We start from the raw sequence: 20,713 nt of genomic DNA, 5'->3' as shown, positions 1-20,713 counted from the left end.
ATGCTTCATTAGTTCTAGAAATTACCTCCAACCTCAGATATCTAACAATATCTACTTTGTTAAAGATGCATATACCAAAAAGTAAAGAAGGCCTAAAAGTTCTCCCAAGATTGAAAAAAGTTTTGAGGAAGAAGTTTGTTTTTGCAGTAATCTTTTCATACTTTTTTTCAGAATATAAAGGAAGGAAATTATGGACAATATATTAAATCACTAATAAACATTTCAAATAATAGTTAAGTATTTGTACTACAGTGTTTCTTTTAAAGATACCAGTGCATTCTAAAAACGTCTTTAAAACTTTGAAAATCGGTTCAAATTATTATTAATCTTCCTTAAAATCCTTGATTATCCTATGTTCTCATGTCTTTTAGTCCTAGCCAAATTTTTCTTAGGGCTTCTCTTCACTACACTCTTTTAAAATAGTTGTTTGTTTTTACAAAGAACAAATCATAAGTCAATACTAGCCAGGCTGAAGTAGAGATTAAGCTGGCATTAAAACACAACTGTGATTGCCATTTACTGTTCTAATCATCTGACCATGCTGCCTTCTGTTTCTGTTTTCTTTCCTATTTTTCATTAGAAATTTAATACCATGGTAGGGGAAAAAGGAGCTCAAATGAGTGGAGGACAGAAACAGAGAATCGTGATTGCTCGAGCTTTAGTTCGAAACCCGAAGATTCTGATCTTAGATGAGGCTACTTCTGCCCTAGATACAGAAAGCGAATCAGTGGTTCAAGCTGCACTGGAGAAGGTAAGTGAGAAGATTCATTTATTATTTTCATATTCCTGGTTCAGCATTATTTTTAAATACAAGAAAGTATGGCTCCATAGCAGATTATTTATTAATTTCAGAGCCCTCCTTAAGGTACAGATGCAGTGATTTGGAGGAAAGAAGAAGATGCTATACTTAGTGTTAAAAATATATATGAGGCTCATATCCAAGCAATCATCCCATATATACCTCCATTCCAACAGGTCTGCACTTTCCACCTCCCCAGAGTAATTCCACACCCCTACCACTATCACAATTATAATCGCATCCACCCTTTGTCTCTTCCATATACACCCGTGGGATTTTCTTCTCTGGCCATTTTTTCCTCTTTGGGCAACCCCAGAGTACTCATTTTAACTTAATTTCACTTCAAGTGGAGAAGCATACCGTGTGGTTTGCCTTGACCTTGAACCATCCTCCTTCAACAGCCCTGGGGCCCTCACACTGACTTCCTGCTCTTTGCAAGCTGTTGCACATGCTTCATGGCCACAATGCAGAATTGGCCCTTTACCACATTGCACTGCATCAGGGAGGGTAGTTAGTGGTGGTGATATGAAAAACCACAGAATACTTTTTTTCAGTGGCCAAACACTCTTTCAAATCATAACCTTCAAACTCTTCAGAAGGCTTAATGGAACTTTTTACTTTGTGCTTGTCTGAAAATGGGTTGTGTTTTTCTCTCTAAGAAAATTACAGGCTTTTCTTTTTAAACACTGATTTTGTGTGACCAGAAATGGATACTGACAGCCAGAGTGCCCACTGCTTATTAAAAAATCTGTTAGTTACTGTTATCAACTTGCAGATCAGATTTTATAAGTTTTTACCGTTGTTTCCATCTCACATGATGAGAGTGCCACATGTTGCTCATGATATTTCTTATTTTCATAAAATAAGTAAGTGATATGAAAATCCATGTTCATTGTGGACACTTTGCCAATTTGATTCATTTTGGTGAAGAAGAAACGATGATTCCCACAAAAGCATGTCTCATACTTTATTCATTTTTTTTATACTTAGTAACTAAGACAGGGCTCTATTTATAGAATACACTCAAATTGTGTTTATTAATGGTGATGTTTAGTTATTACTTAGGGCTTGAATGTACTGGAAAATGATTACACTTAAGCATCTCAAATCACAGTTTTTCTAGTTTTATTGAGATATAATTGATATACATATATAAGATTTTTTTTAAATACTGTAATAGGCTGTGAAGTTGTTTAGAGGTTAAATGTTGTACCCATTGTCTTTTCATCCAATTTGTTAATCACTTCAGGCAATCAAAACTTGTTCAGACTTTTAAAATAAACAGTTGTTTAGTGACATGATAAACTAATAAATATTTTTTTCCTACTGGTTGAAATGAAATCTATATCATAAGTGAAAAGAGAAGAATACAAAATATTTGTAAACTATTATTCCAAGTATATATATATATTTTTTTTTTTTTAAACAGAACTTATATATTTATTTATTTATTTATTTATTTATTTTTGGCTGTGTTGGGTCTTCGTTTCTGTGCGAGGGCTTTCTCTAGTTGCGGCAAGTGGGGGCCACTCTTCATCGCGGTGCGCGCGCCTCTCACTATCGCCGCCTCTCCTGTTGCAGAGCACAAGCTCCAGACGCGCAGGCTCAGTAGTTGTGGCTCACAGGCCCAGCTGCTCCGCGGCATGTGGGATCCTCCCAGACCAGGGCTCGAACCCGTGTTCCCTACATTGGCAGGCAGATTCTCAACCACTGCGCCACCAGGGAAGCCCCCAAGTATATATTTTTAAAATTCAATTACTGTTATTGTTTTCCAGTTTTTAAAGGGGGTAATTAAATCAACATTGTAGAGATGTATGGGTGTGAAACTGCTTTAAATAGACTTTGCTTATCTTTTATGGAGTGAGGGTAAATGGTAGCAAATGAGGTGACAGGTAGTACAGTAAACTCATGAAATACATATGCTTCAGTATATAATTGACTTGTGGTGAAGCGGAGAGTTAAAATACAGGCAGGGAAATGAACACTCTAGTGCCATGAGAGTCCTGTACACCCACTACACAGATGGTGGTTGCAAAATCAAGTCTTTAAAGAGGTCCCCACCTAAGGAGAGTAGGGCATTCAACAGGTCTTGTTTCTGCTCATCTAAGAACTCTCAGACCCTGTGGCATGACATGGCCTAACCCACAGCAGTTAACAGATTTTTTATAGCTCAAAATACCATGTAAACCACTAACCAACAAAGAGGGAAAAATAAAATGTATTATTTCTTACTGGTGAATGCTGCATCCACCTCCCTCCACAGCCAGCCTTCAGATATCCTCCCAGCCCCTCCTCTCTATTACCTCATTGTCTTCCTTTTATATGAAACTCTAGAACCAGTAGAACTAATCTATAGTGATAAAAAAAAAATCAGATCAATAGTTTACTGGGGCAGGGGGTGGATTTTGATTGAAAAGGGGCATGAGGGAAATATCACTCTTGTTCTCACTTGGATTATTGCAATAGCTCTCTCTCATGCCCACTTCCATCTGTTCTCAACACCGCAGCCAGACGACGTTATTAAAATGTAAATTTGATCATGTCGTGCTTCTGCTTCAAATCCTTCAATGGCTCCTTATCTCACTTCTTACTCTAAGTAAAAACCAAATTCCTTACAGTAGCTACAAGGTTCTATGGACTTGGGCACCAAGCTCCTTCTGGAACCTGACACCCTACCGCTCTACCCCACATTGGTTGCCCCTTAAACATACCATAACACTTTTCATCAGCTAACATACTATGTATGTATTTGTTTATTTTGTTATCTCTCTTCCTCCACTGGAATATCTACTCTTTGTTGTCAAAGGCATTAATTGGTTAACTGCAGCATACCCAGAGTTAGAACAATGCCTGGCCACTATTTGACAGCCAATAAATATTTGTTGAATAGTATCTGGATGAGTGTGATACAGAATAGTTCCAAGGCCTGAAGTGCTCTTTTCTGGACTTCTTAGTTTAGGCTTGCGGCAATCTAGTTTTGCTTCACTAATCTTGTTCAAGAGGAGGACTTAGGATCAGTGGATAAAGATCTATACTGCAGGCTATGGAGTTCCACTCTGCTACTTGTTTGGACCCAGCATGCCAATGCATCAGGCTTCCAGGTTATCCTACCATGAGGAGTCATGGCAGTGAACACCTGCAGGCCCCTGGGGAAGCAGAGGAAGCCCACACTGATTTTAGGATAAAGCCTGTGAAAGCTCTTTGAAATGTTAAAAGTAGTATGCACATCTAAGGAATAATTATTATTAAGGGAGATTCAGCTACACCACATTAATGGAGAACCTTTAAAAAGACCCTTTGCTAATTATGAAGGATGGGTTTCCATCACAGCTTTATTCTTTGAAGAGACTGAGCTGCTTTGTTGCAGCCCTCATAGGCTTTTCTTTATCATCACTTCTCTTTCTCATGTGATGCGTTCTGTTTGTCTTCCTCTGAGGCGCCTTACATTATGTTTATACTACTTGGAGAATTAATAAGCAAATTGATATATTACATTAAGCTGTGGGCTACCTTATTATATTAAGCCCAAGAAGTGGTTATCCAAAGCTGAAGTTAGGTTAATTATTACACATACACACACACACGCTCACACATGTTTTGGTCTGTCTTTGTCAGATATCTTACTTTCTCTTTACATATGGAATTGGGAATTTTTTATTTTTCTTTTCTTTTTTTTTTTTTTATTTTTACCATTTGTAACAATACTATAATAGTTGGGAACAGAAAGGGGATTGCTGCAAGGGGACTTCCTTGGCTGGAATTTAGCCAGGAGAACAAAGGTAACGCAGAGAATACCTCATCCCAAAAGCATCATGGGACATTTTACAAGCTTGCTTAATCAAGCTCACATTTATAAGGCTTGGTGTTAAATTATAGGCCACTAACTTCTTTTAGGATAGCACTTCTCCCCCTTTGATAGATCACGGTCCCATTGAGAATCTGACTAAGAAAGGGAAAAATAAACCACTGTAACTCTTCTGAAAAATCTAAAAGTGCACTTGTACGGAAAGATTTATATATAATATTGAGGGGTTCATAGACCCCCTGAAGCCATTCATAAGTCATTATTTTAGGTGTAATAAAGGAACAAATGAACAATAATAACTAATCCTTACAAGAACCCCAATGTGATTCGTACATTTATTCTCCTATTTTACAGATGTGCAAACTGAAGCACAGGGAGATTGAGTAGTAGCTAGGAAGCAATGAAGTCAGAACCTGGACCCAGACAGTCGGCCCTCTAGCTCATTCATATAACCACCATGGTATATTGCCTCAAGATTATACACCTGCTAGGGTTTGAAGCTAAATTTGAAACCAGATCGCTCGTAAACTAGCCTCTTATAGACTAACTTATATGATCCAGCAATTCCACTTCTGGATATGTAACCAAAAAAATTGAAAGGAGGGACTCAAACAGATATGTGTATACCAATGTTCACAGTAGCATCATTCACAATAGCTGAAAGGTAGAAACAACGCAAATGTCCATTGACAGATGAATGGGTGAACAAAACGTGCTATGTACATACAATGGAATAATACTCAGTCTTAAAACGGAAGGAAGTTCTGACACATGCTACAACATGGAGGTCCCTAGAAGACATACGCTAACTGAAATAACACAGACACAAAAAGACAAATATTGTATGATTACACTTATATGAGATACCTAAAATAGTAAAATTCATAGACAGAAAGTAGAATAGAGGTTACCAGGGGCTAAGGGAAGGGAGAATTAGGAGTTATGGTTTAAAGGGTACAGAGTTTCAGTATAGGATGAAGAAAATGTTCTGGAGATGGAGAGTGGTAATGGTTACACAACAATGTAAATATACTTGAAACCACTAAAGTACACTTAAAAATGTTAAAATTGCTTTAAATTTTTATGTTATGTTATTTTACCACACAAAAAAAGAATGATCTAAGCCTGAGCATAAAAGGATAGTGACACAGAAGGAATTGACCTCTCAGATCCAGGAGGACCCTACCCTTAAAAATGGTTAGAATGACAGCACAGCAAATATAGCCAATATTTTATAATAACTTTATATGGGGTATAATCTATAAAAATATTGAATCACTATGTTGTACAACTGAAACTAATATAATATTGTAAGTCAGGTATATGTCAATAAAAAATAGTTTTAATGGTTAGAATGGTAAATTTCATGTTATCTATACTTTACCAGCATTTAAAAAAAAACTATTTTCTATACAAAACCACACTGCCTTCTTAGAAAAGAAACTCAAACTGTACCCCAGATTGAAGCTGCTATGTAGGACTATAATAGACTTGTTTTTGTCCCCTTAAGCTGCTTATTTTGACCCTATTGTATATACAGCTAGTAAATTTTTCTCCCACAAATGAATTTAAATCATTATTACTTAGCAGGACATTTCAAAGTCTTTAAAAAACATAGGAAAAAAACTAAAAAATATACAGCAAGGTATTTTCCCATGACATAGATACTTATCTTAGTGATTTCTGTGAATTTAAATTATTCCTAAGCTTTGTCCTCCCCCACAAATAAGGAAAAGTCCTATATAAAATATTGATTTTCCTAACTCTTACCAAATAAGACATCTTTACTGTATTGTTTATTGGTCAGCACTCTGAGCTAGGTAAGACAGTATTGCCTCCTAGAAGAAAGATGAGCTAATTATTGTAGTGTTTTCTTATTCACTGTTTACTTCATCGTTTACTTTTTGTTGTAAATTTCTCCACAAATAGTAGCTTGTTAATAAAGTTAAGTGAAGGAAAATGGTATTAAGTGACTATAAATAATTTTATTATCTTCAGTTGTTTGTTAAGTTACTTAGAAGTGAGAATGAAGAGATTCCAGGCTATAAAAAGAAAACATTGTGCTATAGTGTACTATTCCAAGTTCCTAATTAGGTAGTACACACGGCTTCAACTCAGCAAAGAGTTTAGATTTTGAATGTGTTTTCTTTTCTAAAGGGTCTTAACCTAAGCATGCATAGATATTCACATGCAAGTTGAAAGGAAGAGATCGGTGGGGAAGTGAGTCCCTTATTAAATATAGCTTCTAAGTGCCTGAAATTTTTCTTTTTGTCACCACGTTTTACAAAAGAGAAAGCATTCTCGGACAGCCATAGTGATGTGACAGTAATTCCATATTGTTCAGCTACGGTACCAATATTGACCCAGAAGAATGCCAAGCCAATTGGATTTCAACATCATAATGATGTAGGTAAGACACCAAAAATCCTGTATTTCCCATATAACTACCATAGAGACTTTCTTATAGCAGATGATCAGTTAAAATTTGGTAGCTAAAAGATGTGGAAATTTGTTAAAGAGTAGTGAGAGGTTTGTCAGACTGTATTTTTGAAGTATTGGGTACTAGGGTTTTCCAGGAGCCTCTTGAGGTATGAAAGAAGGTGGGGAGGTGAGGTAGATGAGCAGGTAGGGCTGCACCTCCCCCCACCCCCGCCATGGACAATTCATATAGAGGAGTTACTCATTAATCTGTATGGTTTATTTACATATATCAAGTTTCCACATGTGCTTTCATTTGATGAAAGGATTTTTCATCTTAAAAAAAAAAAGTTTGAAGACCATAGGACTGCATCATGGAGCAAATGTTATCAGTGGGCCCCAAGTCCACCTGAGGCAAACTTCCAGGAGGCAGTCAGTGGGAACTTGTGGTCCCATAGGTTTCCCACCTCATGCTTTCTGTGAGACACTAGAACTCTGTGTTTCCAGGCTTCTCCAGAGAGTATATTACCCCTGTTAACTGACTCAGCAGTCAAATGCAGGCCCTCTCAAATGCTCACAGCTTTGCATTGTTCTCCTTTCTTTTTTTTTTTTCTTTTTAAACATTTTTTTTTTAATCAGTTTTTTTTTTTTAAATTACACTATACTAGGTGTGCTTTATTTATTTATTTATGGATGTGTTGGATCTTCGTTTCTGTGCGAGAGCTTTCTCTAGTTGTGGCAAGCGGGGGCCACTCTTCATCACGGTGCGCGGGCCTCTCACTATCGCGGCCTCTCTTGTTGCGGAGCACAGGCTCCAGACGCGCAGGCTCAGTAACTGTGGCTCACGGGCCCATTTGCTCCGTGGCATGTGGGATCTTCCCAGACCAGGGCTCGAACCCGTGTCCCCTGCATTGGCAGGCAGACTCTCAACCACTGTGCCACCAGGGAAGCCCGCATTGTTCTCCTTTCTTTTCCTGTTGCCCACCCTTATTCAAGGCCCATGGCCACCAATGGTGAGAAGCTAGCTGGTCTCCTCAGGCCCTTATCTCTGCCCTAGCAATTCTGGGAGGAATGTTTTAAAGCATCCTCTATTTCAAACTCCAAACTAATTACCTGATGATTTATGGTTGTGCATGAAATTGTGAAGTAATCTGAAAATGCCAGCAGTGTCAAGTAGAGATCTTCCTGTTGACCTTTCTTTGGTCGTGTAACTAATTGTTCGGCTTTTAGCTTTGTATAAACTGTGAAGGAGGAGAGGAGATCTAGGAAATCCTTTCAAATTGGTACTTTCTAGAAGAAATAATAGCAACAAAGACATATTGAAAATCTATCACACCTAGGCATCTGAGAAAAACAGTGGAATGGATTGCACTACCTTCCTTATCTTTACAGTAATTCTTGCTAAAAGACAAAGCATACGCTCTAATTTCTTTGATCAGTTTTCTAAGAGGCCTTGGCTCCCAAAATCTCTTCTCTGTTTTAAGTCTGAAATGATTAGTTTGGAAATTTTTTTTTTCCCTATGGCTAGTATATCAGTTTTAGGTCACATATATGATGTAGTGAAGTTGTATTCTTGTAGTGTACTTTATAGTACCTTAAGTGTGTATGGTACTTGTAGGCTCATTTGATAGGCCTTTGGAGCAGTTTTTCCCTTTTAAAGTATTAGGTATTTCTGTAATTTATTTCATATACTCAGACACTAATTCATGATATAACAAATTAAATTGTAACATAATATAGACTTTATTCAAATGTTTGTAGTTTAGACCAGGAGCCTGGCAGCATAAAGATGATACAAATGGGTAAGCTCAGGCCGTTCCCGTCTGGGGAACATCAATGCACACTAAGGCACAAATGTGGAAATGGTTATCACTTATTGTCAGTTTTCAGGTTTCAGACAACAGTATGAACTTTCGCAAAATAAGTAAACCTGCACCATGTGTGATGCCTAATAAGTGAAGAAATATGAGAATATATGTGTACAAAAATGCCTGTGAGCCCCTCTTTGAAGACGAGAAGGGCTAGAATAGTACAAACCTGCACCAGGAAACCTTGTGATTCTGATTCTGTCACAAGAGGCTGCACACCACTCTCAACCTTTTCTAGTTGCAATCTCCTAATTGTTTGATTTTACAGCATTCTCTCTCCCCACATTCTCCTTTGAGTGTGATGTGTTATATGTGCCCTTTTATATTTTTAAATTAAACTTCATATACATTAATTTGTTTTAAGAAATGTCTGATAGTACTGTGAAAACCATTGAGCTAATTGGTAACATAGCTTCATCAGTAAGGTTTGAGCTCTGTTTGCTTTTAGGAAATAATATTTGTAACCTCAAGGAAATGTAATTGAATCAATGGGAGAGATATGGACCAGGAGCCTGGGTGTCTGGGTATTCTCACTTTTGCAGTGATAGTTCTTCTAATGCATTCCCACTCAACAACAGTGTTCTTAACGTTCTCTTTTAAGGCACTGTAATTAAGTCCTAGGGTCTCCAAGACCAAAAATCGAATTCAAACTTAAAGTTTGAATGAGAGAAGGGGAATCAGTATAGGCTGAATGTCTTACCCCTAACAACTAGGCACATCAGACAAACCCAAACTGAGGGACCTTCTATCAAGTATTTGACAGGTATTCCTCAAAACTGTCAAGTACCTCAAAAATAAGAACTATCTGAAAAATTGTCCCAGCCAAGAGGAGCCTAAGGAAACATGATGACTAAATGCAATGTGATATTCTGGAGAGGATCCTGGAACAGAAAAAGGATAATAGATAAAAATTAAGGATATCTGAATAAAGTTTGGAGTTTAGTTAATAATTAGTTTTATATTGTTTTGTTAGCTGTGACAAAAGCACTATAGAAATCTCAGATGTTGACACTGGAGTGTACTATGTGCAGGGTACATGGATATTGAACTACCTTTGCAAATTTTCCATAAGTCTAAAATTATTCTAAAATAAAAATTGTATTTAAAAAAACTAAAATGAAAAAGCTAATTACATTTTTTACTAATTTTTCATACCATTCATAAGAATGCCTTTATATAAGCAAGGCTTAGAATTACCACATAAAAGTAAATAAGAGACTGAGGAAAACAAAAAGCAAAGAATAAAAACTCATTCCCCGAGTATTATCCACTCATCAGTTTGATAAAACGTCTATGTATTTGGCAATATGAAAAATAAAGGAAGCACTAAGCATTGCAGTACTTAGACCTCTCTTCTACAGCAGAGTATGTTACACATAAATATCATCTATAGAAACTCACATATGTCCATTATCAGACCTTGCTGAAGTTAAGAAAAAGAAATCTTCCTACCTACAATGCAGTTAGTTGCTCCTCAATCTGCTTTTTTATTATATTTACATAACATTCATTAAAATGTCTCAGTCTCATTGGGGATTCTTATAGAACTTCAAGAATGGCCAGCTGGGGTGCTGTATACCGATGTTTCTTTTGTTTGACTTTCTTTTTCTTAACAGTTTTTTTGAGGTTTAATTGACTAACAATAAACTGCACATACTAAAGTATACAATTGGAAAAGTTTGGGCATATATGTATACCTGTGAAGCCATCACCACAGTCAAGCTTGTCAACCAATCACTCCCAAAAATTTTTACATGCTTTTTGTAATCACTCCATCCCAACCTTCCCAACGCTTCTTCCCTGACTCTTAACAGCCACTGATTTGTTTACTGCCACTATAGACTAGTGTGTATTTTCTAGAGCTTTATGTAAATGGAATTGGACGGTATGTATCCTGTTCTGTCTGGCTTCTTTCACTAAGCATAATTGTTTTGAGACTCATGCATGTTGTGGAATGTATTAGTAGTTCCTTCCTTTTTTGTTGGTGAATGGTATTCCATGATATGGATATACCACAGTTTGAGCTATTGGTATTGATGCCCACTTGAGTTATTTGGTTTGCTTGCAGGTTTTAAATATTATAGGTAAGGCTGCTCTGAACATTCACGTGTAAGTCTTTCTGTGGACATGAGCTTTTATTTCTCTTGGGTAAATACCTAGGATTTGAATGGGTGAATCTTATGATAGGAGTATGTTTAACTTTTTAATTAAGTGCCAAACTATTTTCCTTTTACGTTCCTATAATATATGAGAATTCCAGCTACTCCACATACTTGTCAATACTTGATATATCCAGGAATTTTGATTTTAGAAATGTGTAGTGGTGTCTTATTTTTCTTTTAATCTGAGTTATCCCGATGACTAATGATGAGCATTTTTATGTGCTTATTGACCATCCATATCTCTTCTTTGTTAAAGTGTCTGTTCACATGTTATGCTCATACCATTTTTTGATTGGTCATTTGTTTTCTTGTCTTTGAGTTTTGAGAGTTCTTTATATATTCTTTACATTCTGGATATAAGGATTTTATCAGATAACTGATTGGAAAATATTTCTTCTCATCAGGGACTTGTCTTTCCATCCTCTTACAAGGATCTTCCAAAGAACAGAAGTCTTTGATTTTGAAGAAGTTCAATTTATCATTTTTTCTTTTATAAATCAAGCTTTTAGTGTTCTACTTGAGAAATCTTTGCCAAATACAAGATCACAAATATTTTCCCCTACATTTTCTTCTAGAAGTATTATAGTTTTAGTTTTACATTTAGGTTTATGATAAATTTTGAGTTAATTTCTGTTCATGGTGTTTTGTGTGGTTAGAAGTTTGTTTTGTTGTTGTTTTGTTTTATTTTGTTTGCACATTGCAGTTGTTCCAGCAATATTTGTTGAAAAGACTGTTTTTCTGCATGGAACTGCCTTTACACCTTTGTAGAAAATCAGTTTGTCCACATATGTATGGGTCTATCTTTGGACTCTCTGTTATACTGATGTCTCTATGGCTTATTTTCCTTCTTTATATTTAATTGATTTCTGCTTGGATCTTTATTATTTCCTTTCTTCTGCTTACTTTAAGTTTAACTTGCTCTTCCCTCTTTGTTTTCTTAGGTTGAATCTGAGGTCATTTACTTGAGAAGTGTTATTTGGTTTCCAAGCATTTTGGGATTTTCCAGAGATGTTTCTATATTGAATTCTAATTTAACGATTTTGTGGTCAGAGAACATACTTTGTATGACTTGAATTTTTAAAAATTTATTTAGACTTGCTTTATGACACAGAATATGGTCTATCTTGGTAAATATTCTATGTAGACTTGGAAATAATGTGCATTTGCTGTTGTTGGGTGAAGTGTTCTATGAATATCGATTATGTGAAGTTGGTTAATAGTGCTATTCAAGTCTTCCTTATCCTTATAGATTCTCTGTGTACTTGTTCTATAAATTATTGAGAGAGGGATATTGAATTCTCCAACTATTATTGTGGATTGGATTTGTCCTTGCAGTTGTATCTGTTTTGGTGTCATGTATTTTGGATCTCTGTTATGATGGGCATAAACATTCAGGACTGTCAGGTCCTCTTGATGAATTGATCCCTCTATCATTATGAAGTAAACTTCTCTACTCTGGTTATGTCCTTTGCTCCTTAGTCTTCTTTTTCTGATACTCATATAACCCACCCCAGCTTTCTTTTACTTAGAGTTATCATGGTATGTCTTTTTCCATCCTTTTAATGTAGACCTATTTGTGTCTTTACTTTAAAAATGTGTTTCTTGTAGGTGGCATACAGTTGGTTCTTGGCTTTGTATTCAGTCTGACAATCCTTGACTTAATTGGAGTATTTAGACCATTTACATTTAATGTGATTATTGATATGAATTAATTTAAATATATCATCTTTGCTATTTTTCTGCTCTTGTTCCTGTTTTCCTCATGTTCTCCCTTCACTTGGATTACCTGAGTACTTTTTATGATTCCTTTTCATCTCTTTTGTAAGTTTATTAGCTATAACTCTTTGTTATTTCAGTGATGGGTTTAGGGTTTATAGTATATACCCTTAACTTATCACCATCTACCTTCAAATGATATTACATCGCCTCTCATATAGTAAAAAAACTTACATTAGTATACTTCCATTCCTCCATTTCTGGCCTTCAAGTTATTATTATTATAATTATCTAATTATCTAATAGTAATATACATGTGTTATAAACTTATACATGTATTATAAACCCAATGCTACATTGTTTTCACTGTTGTTTTCTTTTTTTTTGCTTAAATCATCAATTATTTTTAAAGAGATTTAAATAATAAGGAATAAATTATATAATTTCCCATGTATTTACCATTTCCAGTGCTATTTATTTCTTTAATGTCCTTGTCTGCTAAATTTTACATCTGTGTTAGTTCTGGAGCAGTCTCGATTAATTGATTTTTCTCCTTGTTAATAGTTGTATTTTCTAGCTTTTTTGCATGCCTGGCCACCTTTTATTGGGTGTCAAAAATTGTGAATTTTACCTTGTAGGGTCTGGTTATTTTTATATTCTTAGAAATATTCTTGACTTTTGCTGAGAGATGCAACTGTTACTTAGAAACAAGTTGACATTTTTTTCTTTGCTTTTCATTTTTGTTAGGCTAGACCAGAGCTATTTTTAGTCTAAAGCAAATTATTCTCCACTATGGAGGCAGGACTCTTTTGAGTACTCCACCCAATGCCCCTGTGAATTATAAAGTTTCGCAGTCATGCTGGTTGGAACAGATATGATACCCTCTAATCCTTTCAGATGCCTCCTTCTCTAGCCTTGAGTAGTTTCCACATTCTTCTACAGTCAGTTCTCCATTGAATACTTGAGAGGGATCCTCTAAAGATTTCCCAAGTTCTCTTTGCATTTTTTTCCTCTCTAGCACTCTTCTCTGTGAACTCTTGCTGTCTTGGTCTTCCCAGACCCTTAACCCCACCTCCTTAACTCAGCAAGTCAACCAACTCCACTTGCATTCCTCCTCCACACACTGCACCCTGAAAACTCTTTCAAGGAAATAAGCTGGGGCAATTGTAGTTCTCACCTTCTGTGTTTCAAGGGATCACTGTGCTTCATTGCCTAATAAATATTCAGTGTTTTGAAAACCATTTTTCCAGTTGTTTTCTTGGTTTCAGGTGGGAGAATAAATCTTATCCTTGATACTCCATCTTGGTTCAAAGGAAAATTCTGTCTTTTATTTTATACAATTGACTCTTCATTTTTTGAGACACTGCCTTGGTATTCTCCTTTCCCAATATATTTATTTTTTATATTTTACAAAATTCAGAAATCACCCATTTTTAAAATCATACTGTATAAACTATTAGAGAGTAGAGTTTATAAATATTATTTAAATGAAGTATATATTATAGAATTGAAAATAGCTCTCTGGTATGCATGCTCAGTATTGTAAGATCACTCTTAAGGATCAGTAATTCTCATCATTACCTGCATTTCAACACAAGGAGTTTGAATAGTTCTACTTTGTTCATGTGTAAAACTGTTTACAGAAGTTTACAAAAAGAGTAGGCCGAATGAAAAGCCTACACTTAGTGCTGGTGTAAGGTACAGGAAAAGAAAACTTGCAGGGTTTAAGAAGCAGTCAATGCAAAGCGCTTTAGTCACATTAACAGGAAGACATCTCACAGAGATGCAGCGGGGTTTGTGGACTTAAAGCATTCAAAGGACCTGAGTGTGCGTTTCAGCATTACCACCTGCCTGCTATGTGGACTGACATCCATCACATAACTTCCTGAGCCTCAGTTTCTCTATCTCTTAGAGGAAAATAAGCATACCTTCCAAATCAGCTCATGGGACAGTGTGAGCAAAACCAGAGAACTGTTAGTTATAGAACCTTTTAAACTCTAACATTCTTTAAAATGTAAGATATTTTCAAAAGTAATAATTATTTTTGCCATCAGTAGTTAATAATTAATCATATATATATATAAATTAAGTTGTCTTAAGGAGTAAAAAGAGAAAAAAAAGCAATAAAAACAGTTCAAACTATTATGTCTGTAGCTATTTACCACAGCATCAACATTTTTACCTTGATTATTTTGTAACCTCTTAAATCTCAAAAACATGATAAAATAGCTTGTATGGAAAAAATAGAATCTAAGGGTTTAGAAAGACCTTAAAAGTCCTGAAACCATATGTAAAAACAGAGTGATGGATAACTTGTAAAGAACAAATTTCATTTATATACACCATTCCCCTGTTCAGAAACTTCCTGTAAATTCTGTTCCATACAGAAGAAACACTCGTTAGAATTGCTTTACATTAACTAGCCCTAAATTCTATTCCTAGCCCCATGACCTTCCATTCTTCAAACAACTCTGCTACATGTAAACCTCAATATTCTTCACAAATCCATGCCCTTTTTTTAATTGAAGTATAGTTGATTTACAATGTTGTGTTAGTTTCTGGTGTACAGCAAAGTGATTCAGATATATGTATATGTGTGTGTATATATATATATATATATATATATATATTTTCTTTTTCAGATTCTTTTCCATTATAGTTTATTGCAAGATATTGAATATTGTTTCCTGTGCTATACAGTAGGATCTGGTTGTTTATCTATTTTATATATAATAGTTTGTATCTGCTAATCCCAAACTCCTAATTTATCCCTTCCCCCCACCCTTTCCCTTTTTGTAACCATAAGTTTGTTTTCTATATCTGTGAGTCTGTTTCTGTTTTGTAAATAAGTTCATTTGTATCAATTTTTAGATTCCACATGTAAGTGATATCATATGATATTTATCTTTGTCTGACTTATTTCACATAGTTTGATAATCTTTAGGTCCATCCATGTTGCTGCAAATAGCATTATTTCATTCTTTTTATGGCTGAGTAATATTCCATTGTATATGTGCACCTATCCATTCACCTGTTGAATGCATGCCCTTTTAAGCCCAACTGCCTGATTTGCTGTAGCCTCTATCATGATTACCCCTCATCTTTTTCTCCCTGGCAAACTTCTATTGTTTCATTAAGACCCTACTCAAAATCATCTATAAAAGATGGGATGGTGGTGGAAAAAGGAACACATGCTGAACTAATGGCAAAACAAGGTCTATATTATTCACTTGCAATGTCACAGGTAATGTTTACATGACATAATGTTATGTTTGCAGGTGTTATTTTTTTTGACTTTTCAGAAATCACGCCATGCTAGAAAATAGAAGTCTTGAATTATAATCTTAGGTTTCACAAGGCAACCAAGGTTTATTTATAGTTCCTTAGTGAAGAAATTCAGTGAGTCTAATATCCTCAGCATTGTGCTAGATAATGATGAAAGTTAAAGAACTAATTGTTACATAGTACCTAATATTTGCCAGGCACACTACAAATAGGCTTCAAATCTTGTATGTGGCAGATCCAGAACAATCTAACTCTATATTCCGTGATCTTTTTGTTAGAACACAAAGAAATATAACACACAATCCCTACTTAAAGACTTAAAACTTAGCTACAGAGGCAAAATGCAGAATCATGCATACAGATGTTACAAGTTGTAGAAATAAGAAACAAGATTGTTGGGGATATAGGGAACTAGATTACCCATGGAAGTATTCATGAAGAAATCTTGAAGGCAAGAAGGTAGGAGGGGGACTTCCCTGGTGGCACAGTGGTTAAGAATCCGCCTGCCAATGCAGGGGACACGGGTTCAATCCCTGGTCCGGGAAGATCCCACATGCCATGGAGCAACTAAGCCCGTGCGCCACAACTACTGAGCCCGCATGCTGCAATTACTGAGGCCTGTGTGCCTAGAGCCCATGCTCCACAACAAGAGAAGCCACCACAATGAGAAGCCCGCGCACCGTTAACAAAGAGTAGCCCCCACTCGCCACAACTAGAGGAAGCCCGTGCGCAGCAATGAAGACCCAATGCAGCCAAAAATAGATAAATAAAAATTTTTTTTTAATAAAGGTAGGAGGTGGAAAAGGAGGAGAAATTTAGGTAATGTGGAAGTAATAAGGAACTTGGTTTGTAACTAAACAGAAAGGAGACCAGCCTTCCATGAGTAATGAGTTTTGGGGGGAATAATGGAAAATTTGGATAATGAAGGTCAGATTATGAAAAGGCTGAGACTTCCTGTGTCGGAAGCACCTACCCCAGTGCTTGGCACACTCAAAATCTATCTGCTGAATGAAAGGATGCACACATATATCCATACCGTGTACACACCAAATTCTCACAGGTAGACCAGAAAGCTCATATTAGGCAATGAAGAGGAGGCACGATAATCCTGGAGGCACACTGACAAACTCCTGTTTTTGAGGATCCACATGTCTGCATGCATATGATCTACGCTACTGAATTTCACATGGTTCTTTCATTAGGGCACATTAACATAATTGATAGTGATTATGCTCTAGGTCTCTTCTTCATTCTGCCTTCATCTCCTGGTCTGGAAGGCAGCCTTCTTTCCAAGGGGTCTTCTGCAGACAACTAATATCAGCCTTTTTTGGTTTATTTTACTTCTTCAACTTTCTGATTATATTTTTGATATCAACATTATTATTTCACAAATTAGGAAATTTAGAAAGTTATGAGTCTCCATCTCATCAAACTTAGAATTTCAAACCCCAGCTTTCTCCATAATTCTAGAATGAAGGATTTTTAAATACATCCTCTAAAGCAATGATAATAAAAAAAAATTAAAAGTTTGAAAATGTAATCTTATACTGATTTTAAAACTGCTTGATTTTAAAACTGCTTGATTCCAATTTTATTTTATATTAGGCTATATTTTTCTTTAAAAATAAAATGTACATGTTATTTGCCAGTTGAATTTGCATGATTTTCATTCCATAGTAGACTTAACAATTTATGAAGTTATAAAGTTCAATATTTTCAAACTAATAATTGTAACAATAAAAGGAAATAACTGTAGTCAAATTAACCCTATTTTGAGATTTTAAAAAACTACTACACTCAGATCTTTCTTTGAAGGAACACTTCTTTATTTTTCATCATAACTAAACTAAAACTCCATTTTTAGGTGTTAGGTGAAAGAGTTCCACAACATAAGGAAAACAAAAATGGAATGTTTGTGGTATAAGTGTATGAAAATTTAAAATACCTTATTCAAAATGGATTAGTACTCTCTGATTACCTAAAATAATGTTCATTCTGATATAATAATACAATTTTAAATATTAATACTCAATGAACAGCTCTAATATTCTGGGAAATGTATAGTAAACATAACATACATGGTATCTACATAAACAGTAACATTTCTGAAACTCTGGATGCATTTATTTGCCACTATTGCCTATAGTGTCCAAATGAATCAATTTATGACAATTCATGATTTTCATAAGTATTACAAAGTTAATGCTGCTAAGAAAATCAATCCCAAAAAGCAGCGTAGGAAAATGGTTACAGTCACAAGCTCTGGAGACACAGCAAGTTGAAATCCTTACTCTGCCACTTAATAGTTTTTGGACTGTGGGTAAGTTGTTTAAATTCTCTGTGCCTCAGTTTTCTAAACTCTAAAGTGAGGAAAATAATAATAACATATTAATTAATTATATTGAGTATTAAATGAGTTCAATTATGTAAAGTACCTAGAATTATTGTTAGCATAATAAATTTTATTATATTACCATTCTTAGCATTAGCGTTTGTTATCCAGTCAAACTTTTAAGGAAAGTTCAAACCATGGTTATTGCTGTAATCAGGTACAGATTTAATGCTGTAGTTATTTATCTAGGATGTACGTAATTATTTACAGACATAGTGAGTCTGTGAGCTTCCTTTAGTGAGTTTTCGCACAAAAATGAAATAAAAACAGGTAGAGATACATACATACCAAAACTTCTTGTCATTGTTATTCTGCCTAGCAGCCTTCTCAGGAAAAGGAATTGTCTTTGATCTGTTAAAGCACCTCTTTAGAAAATTTTATTATGAGAAGTAAAAATTTTATTTTAAACTTGCCACAAAGTAAATAGCTCCTGAAAAAATGCCAAATAAAAAATTTCTTTCTTAGTAGAGAAATTTACTGAAAAAAAGAAAGTGATAGCATAAAGGAATGTCTGATTAAAGATATTAGGAGAGCTGGTTAAAGTTCATGGTAGTTTGAAATGCCTGATTAACAGTTGTTAATCTTGTTAAAGAATCACGGTGTCCCTGGGAAGCCTTCCGTGTACATCTCCCTTGCACCTAAAATTATCTAAGCCTTTCCATCTCTACTCCCCACCACGGTCAGGGCCACCATCACCCTAACTGGCCTCTTCATTTCTGTCTTCACCCCTCCTCCCATCTCTTCACGAGGAAGTCACAAATTTACTCGCACCACATTCAGATAAGCAGAGAATATGTAACTCCTTTATTCCACTGAAACTGGTCTTATTTCTTGGAGTAGCAAGAAAAACAAAAACTAGACTTAGAGCAATCTGGTTTAGAACTTTATCCTATTCTATGATTTAAGCAGCTTTAAGGTTAACTTGATGGCTTCGGAATTTCTCATTCTTTTGGAGCTGGCCCCACCAATTTTGCTTTTTGGTCAGATTGGAATGGGCAGCAGTGGCAAGCCTGGAAAATGTTATTGTCTCCTGAGATCTATCTCAGGCCCAGGACCAGCCTCACATTTAACTGCCTTGCTATATGTTATCAATCTGTAAGCTCCAGAGAAGGCTGGGAAGAAGGGATCAGAGAGAGGGTATATTTGAGTCATCTCCCTCACAAACTTCTTTTACTAAGATCCGTCCTTGCTAGTGGAATAATTGTTTTGAATTAAGACGTTGTTTTCTCTAGTTAATTGTACAGGTCTTTGGGGGAAAAGGCACAATAAAAACTATTGTTACTCACTAACATTTTAGTATGAGTTGGGCTTACTGTCTCTGTATCAAGTCTGAAAACTTTAGCAAGAACTGCTCAGGAATACACCACTTTCAATAACAGAAGCAGTACAATTTTAGAGGGATGCTTAATAAAGTTGCTTTGAATTTTTAAGGCATTCTTCTAGTGGTAACATGTATATTCTCCATTTAGGATATTAAAAAAGCTGATGAACAGATGAACTCAATGGCATAGTCTACTGAAAAAGATATCAGCTCAATTCCTCTGTGCTCTATGAATAGCATCAAGTCAGACTTTACTGACAAGTCTGAGGAATCCATCCAAAATAAAGAGGTAATGGTTCAACTATCCACAAGTTACCACCATGTTCTCCAATGAATTTTGATACAATCCTTATAACATTTAGAACTTATTTACAATAAAATGTTATTATAGCACTAAGTTTACCAAACCAAATTCTTTCCCTAACTTCACTCTAACATCACTGTGACACTATAAGAAAGAGGCCCTCAAATAAGACTGCATTTATGTCAGAGGAAATTGTTGGGGCAAGAAATCTCATGAAAATCCTTTCCTATGTGGCAAACCATGGGTAAAAACATTGGCTCAGGAGGTGTGGTACAGATCACAAACAGTGATGCTCAAGATCAATTTGAGTCATATATTTGAGTCATGCTTATCTCCACTCACTGGATGCAGATAAGCACTAGCATGTACGGGATCCAGTCTTCCAATCCCAGGGTACGACCCTAATAGCTTTGTTCAGTTGGGCAAGGAGCACTTGTTTCCATGCTTGCTTCCCCACTCCTAACCACTGGACCGCCAGGGAATTCCTTGAAAAACTTTTTAAGAAATGAAAACATAGGCCATAAACTGGAAGAAAATATTTGTAAGTCACATATGTGATAAAGGACTGTGTCCAGAATATAGAAAGAACTCCCAAAGCACAGTAATAAAAATACCAATAACCCAATTGAAAAATGGGCAAAAG

General features: G+C 35.6%; 1 protein-coding gene across 1 annotated transcript in view; it reads left to right on the top strand.

Annotated features, from left to right (window-relative positions):
• ABCB5 (ATP binding cassette subfamily B member 5) overlaps window positions 1–20,713 on the top strand; it is a 112,541-nt gene that overhangs the window by 46,454 nt on the left and 45,374 nt on the right. Inside the window, 3 exon segments of the mRNA XM_068549803.1 lie at window positions 581–751; window positions 15,824–16,012; window positions 19,915–20,055. Of these exon segments, the coding sequence (XP_068405904.1) occupies window positions 581–751; window positions 15,824–16,012; window positions 19,915–20,055 (501 nt within the window).

The sequence above is a fragment of the Eschrichtius robustus genome, chromosome 8, assembly GCF_028021215.1.
Source record: "Eschrichtius robustus isolate mEscRob2 chromosome 8, mEscRob2.pri, whole genome shotgun sequence".
Lineage (NCBI taxonomy): Eukaryota > Metazoa > Chordata > Mammalia > Artiodactyla > Eschrichtiidae > Eschrichtius > Eschrichtius robustus.
This window is presented reverse-complemented; position numbering and strand designations above follow the sequence as displayed.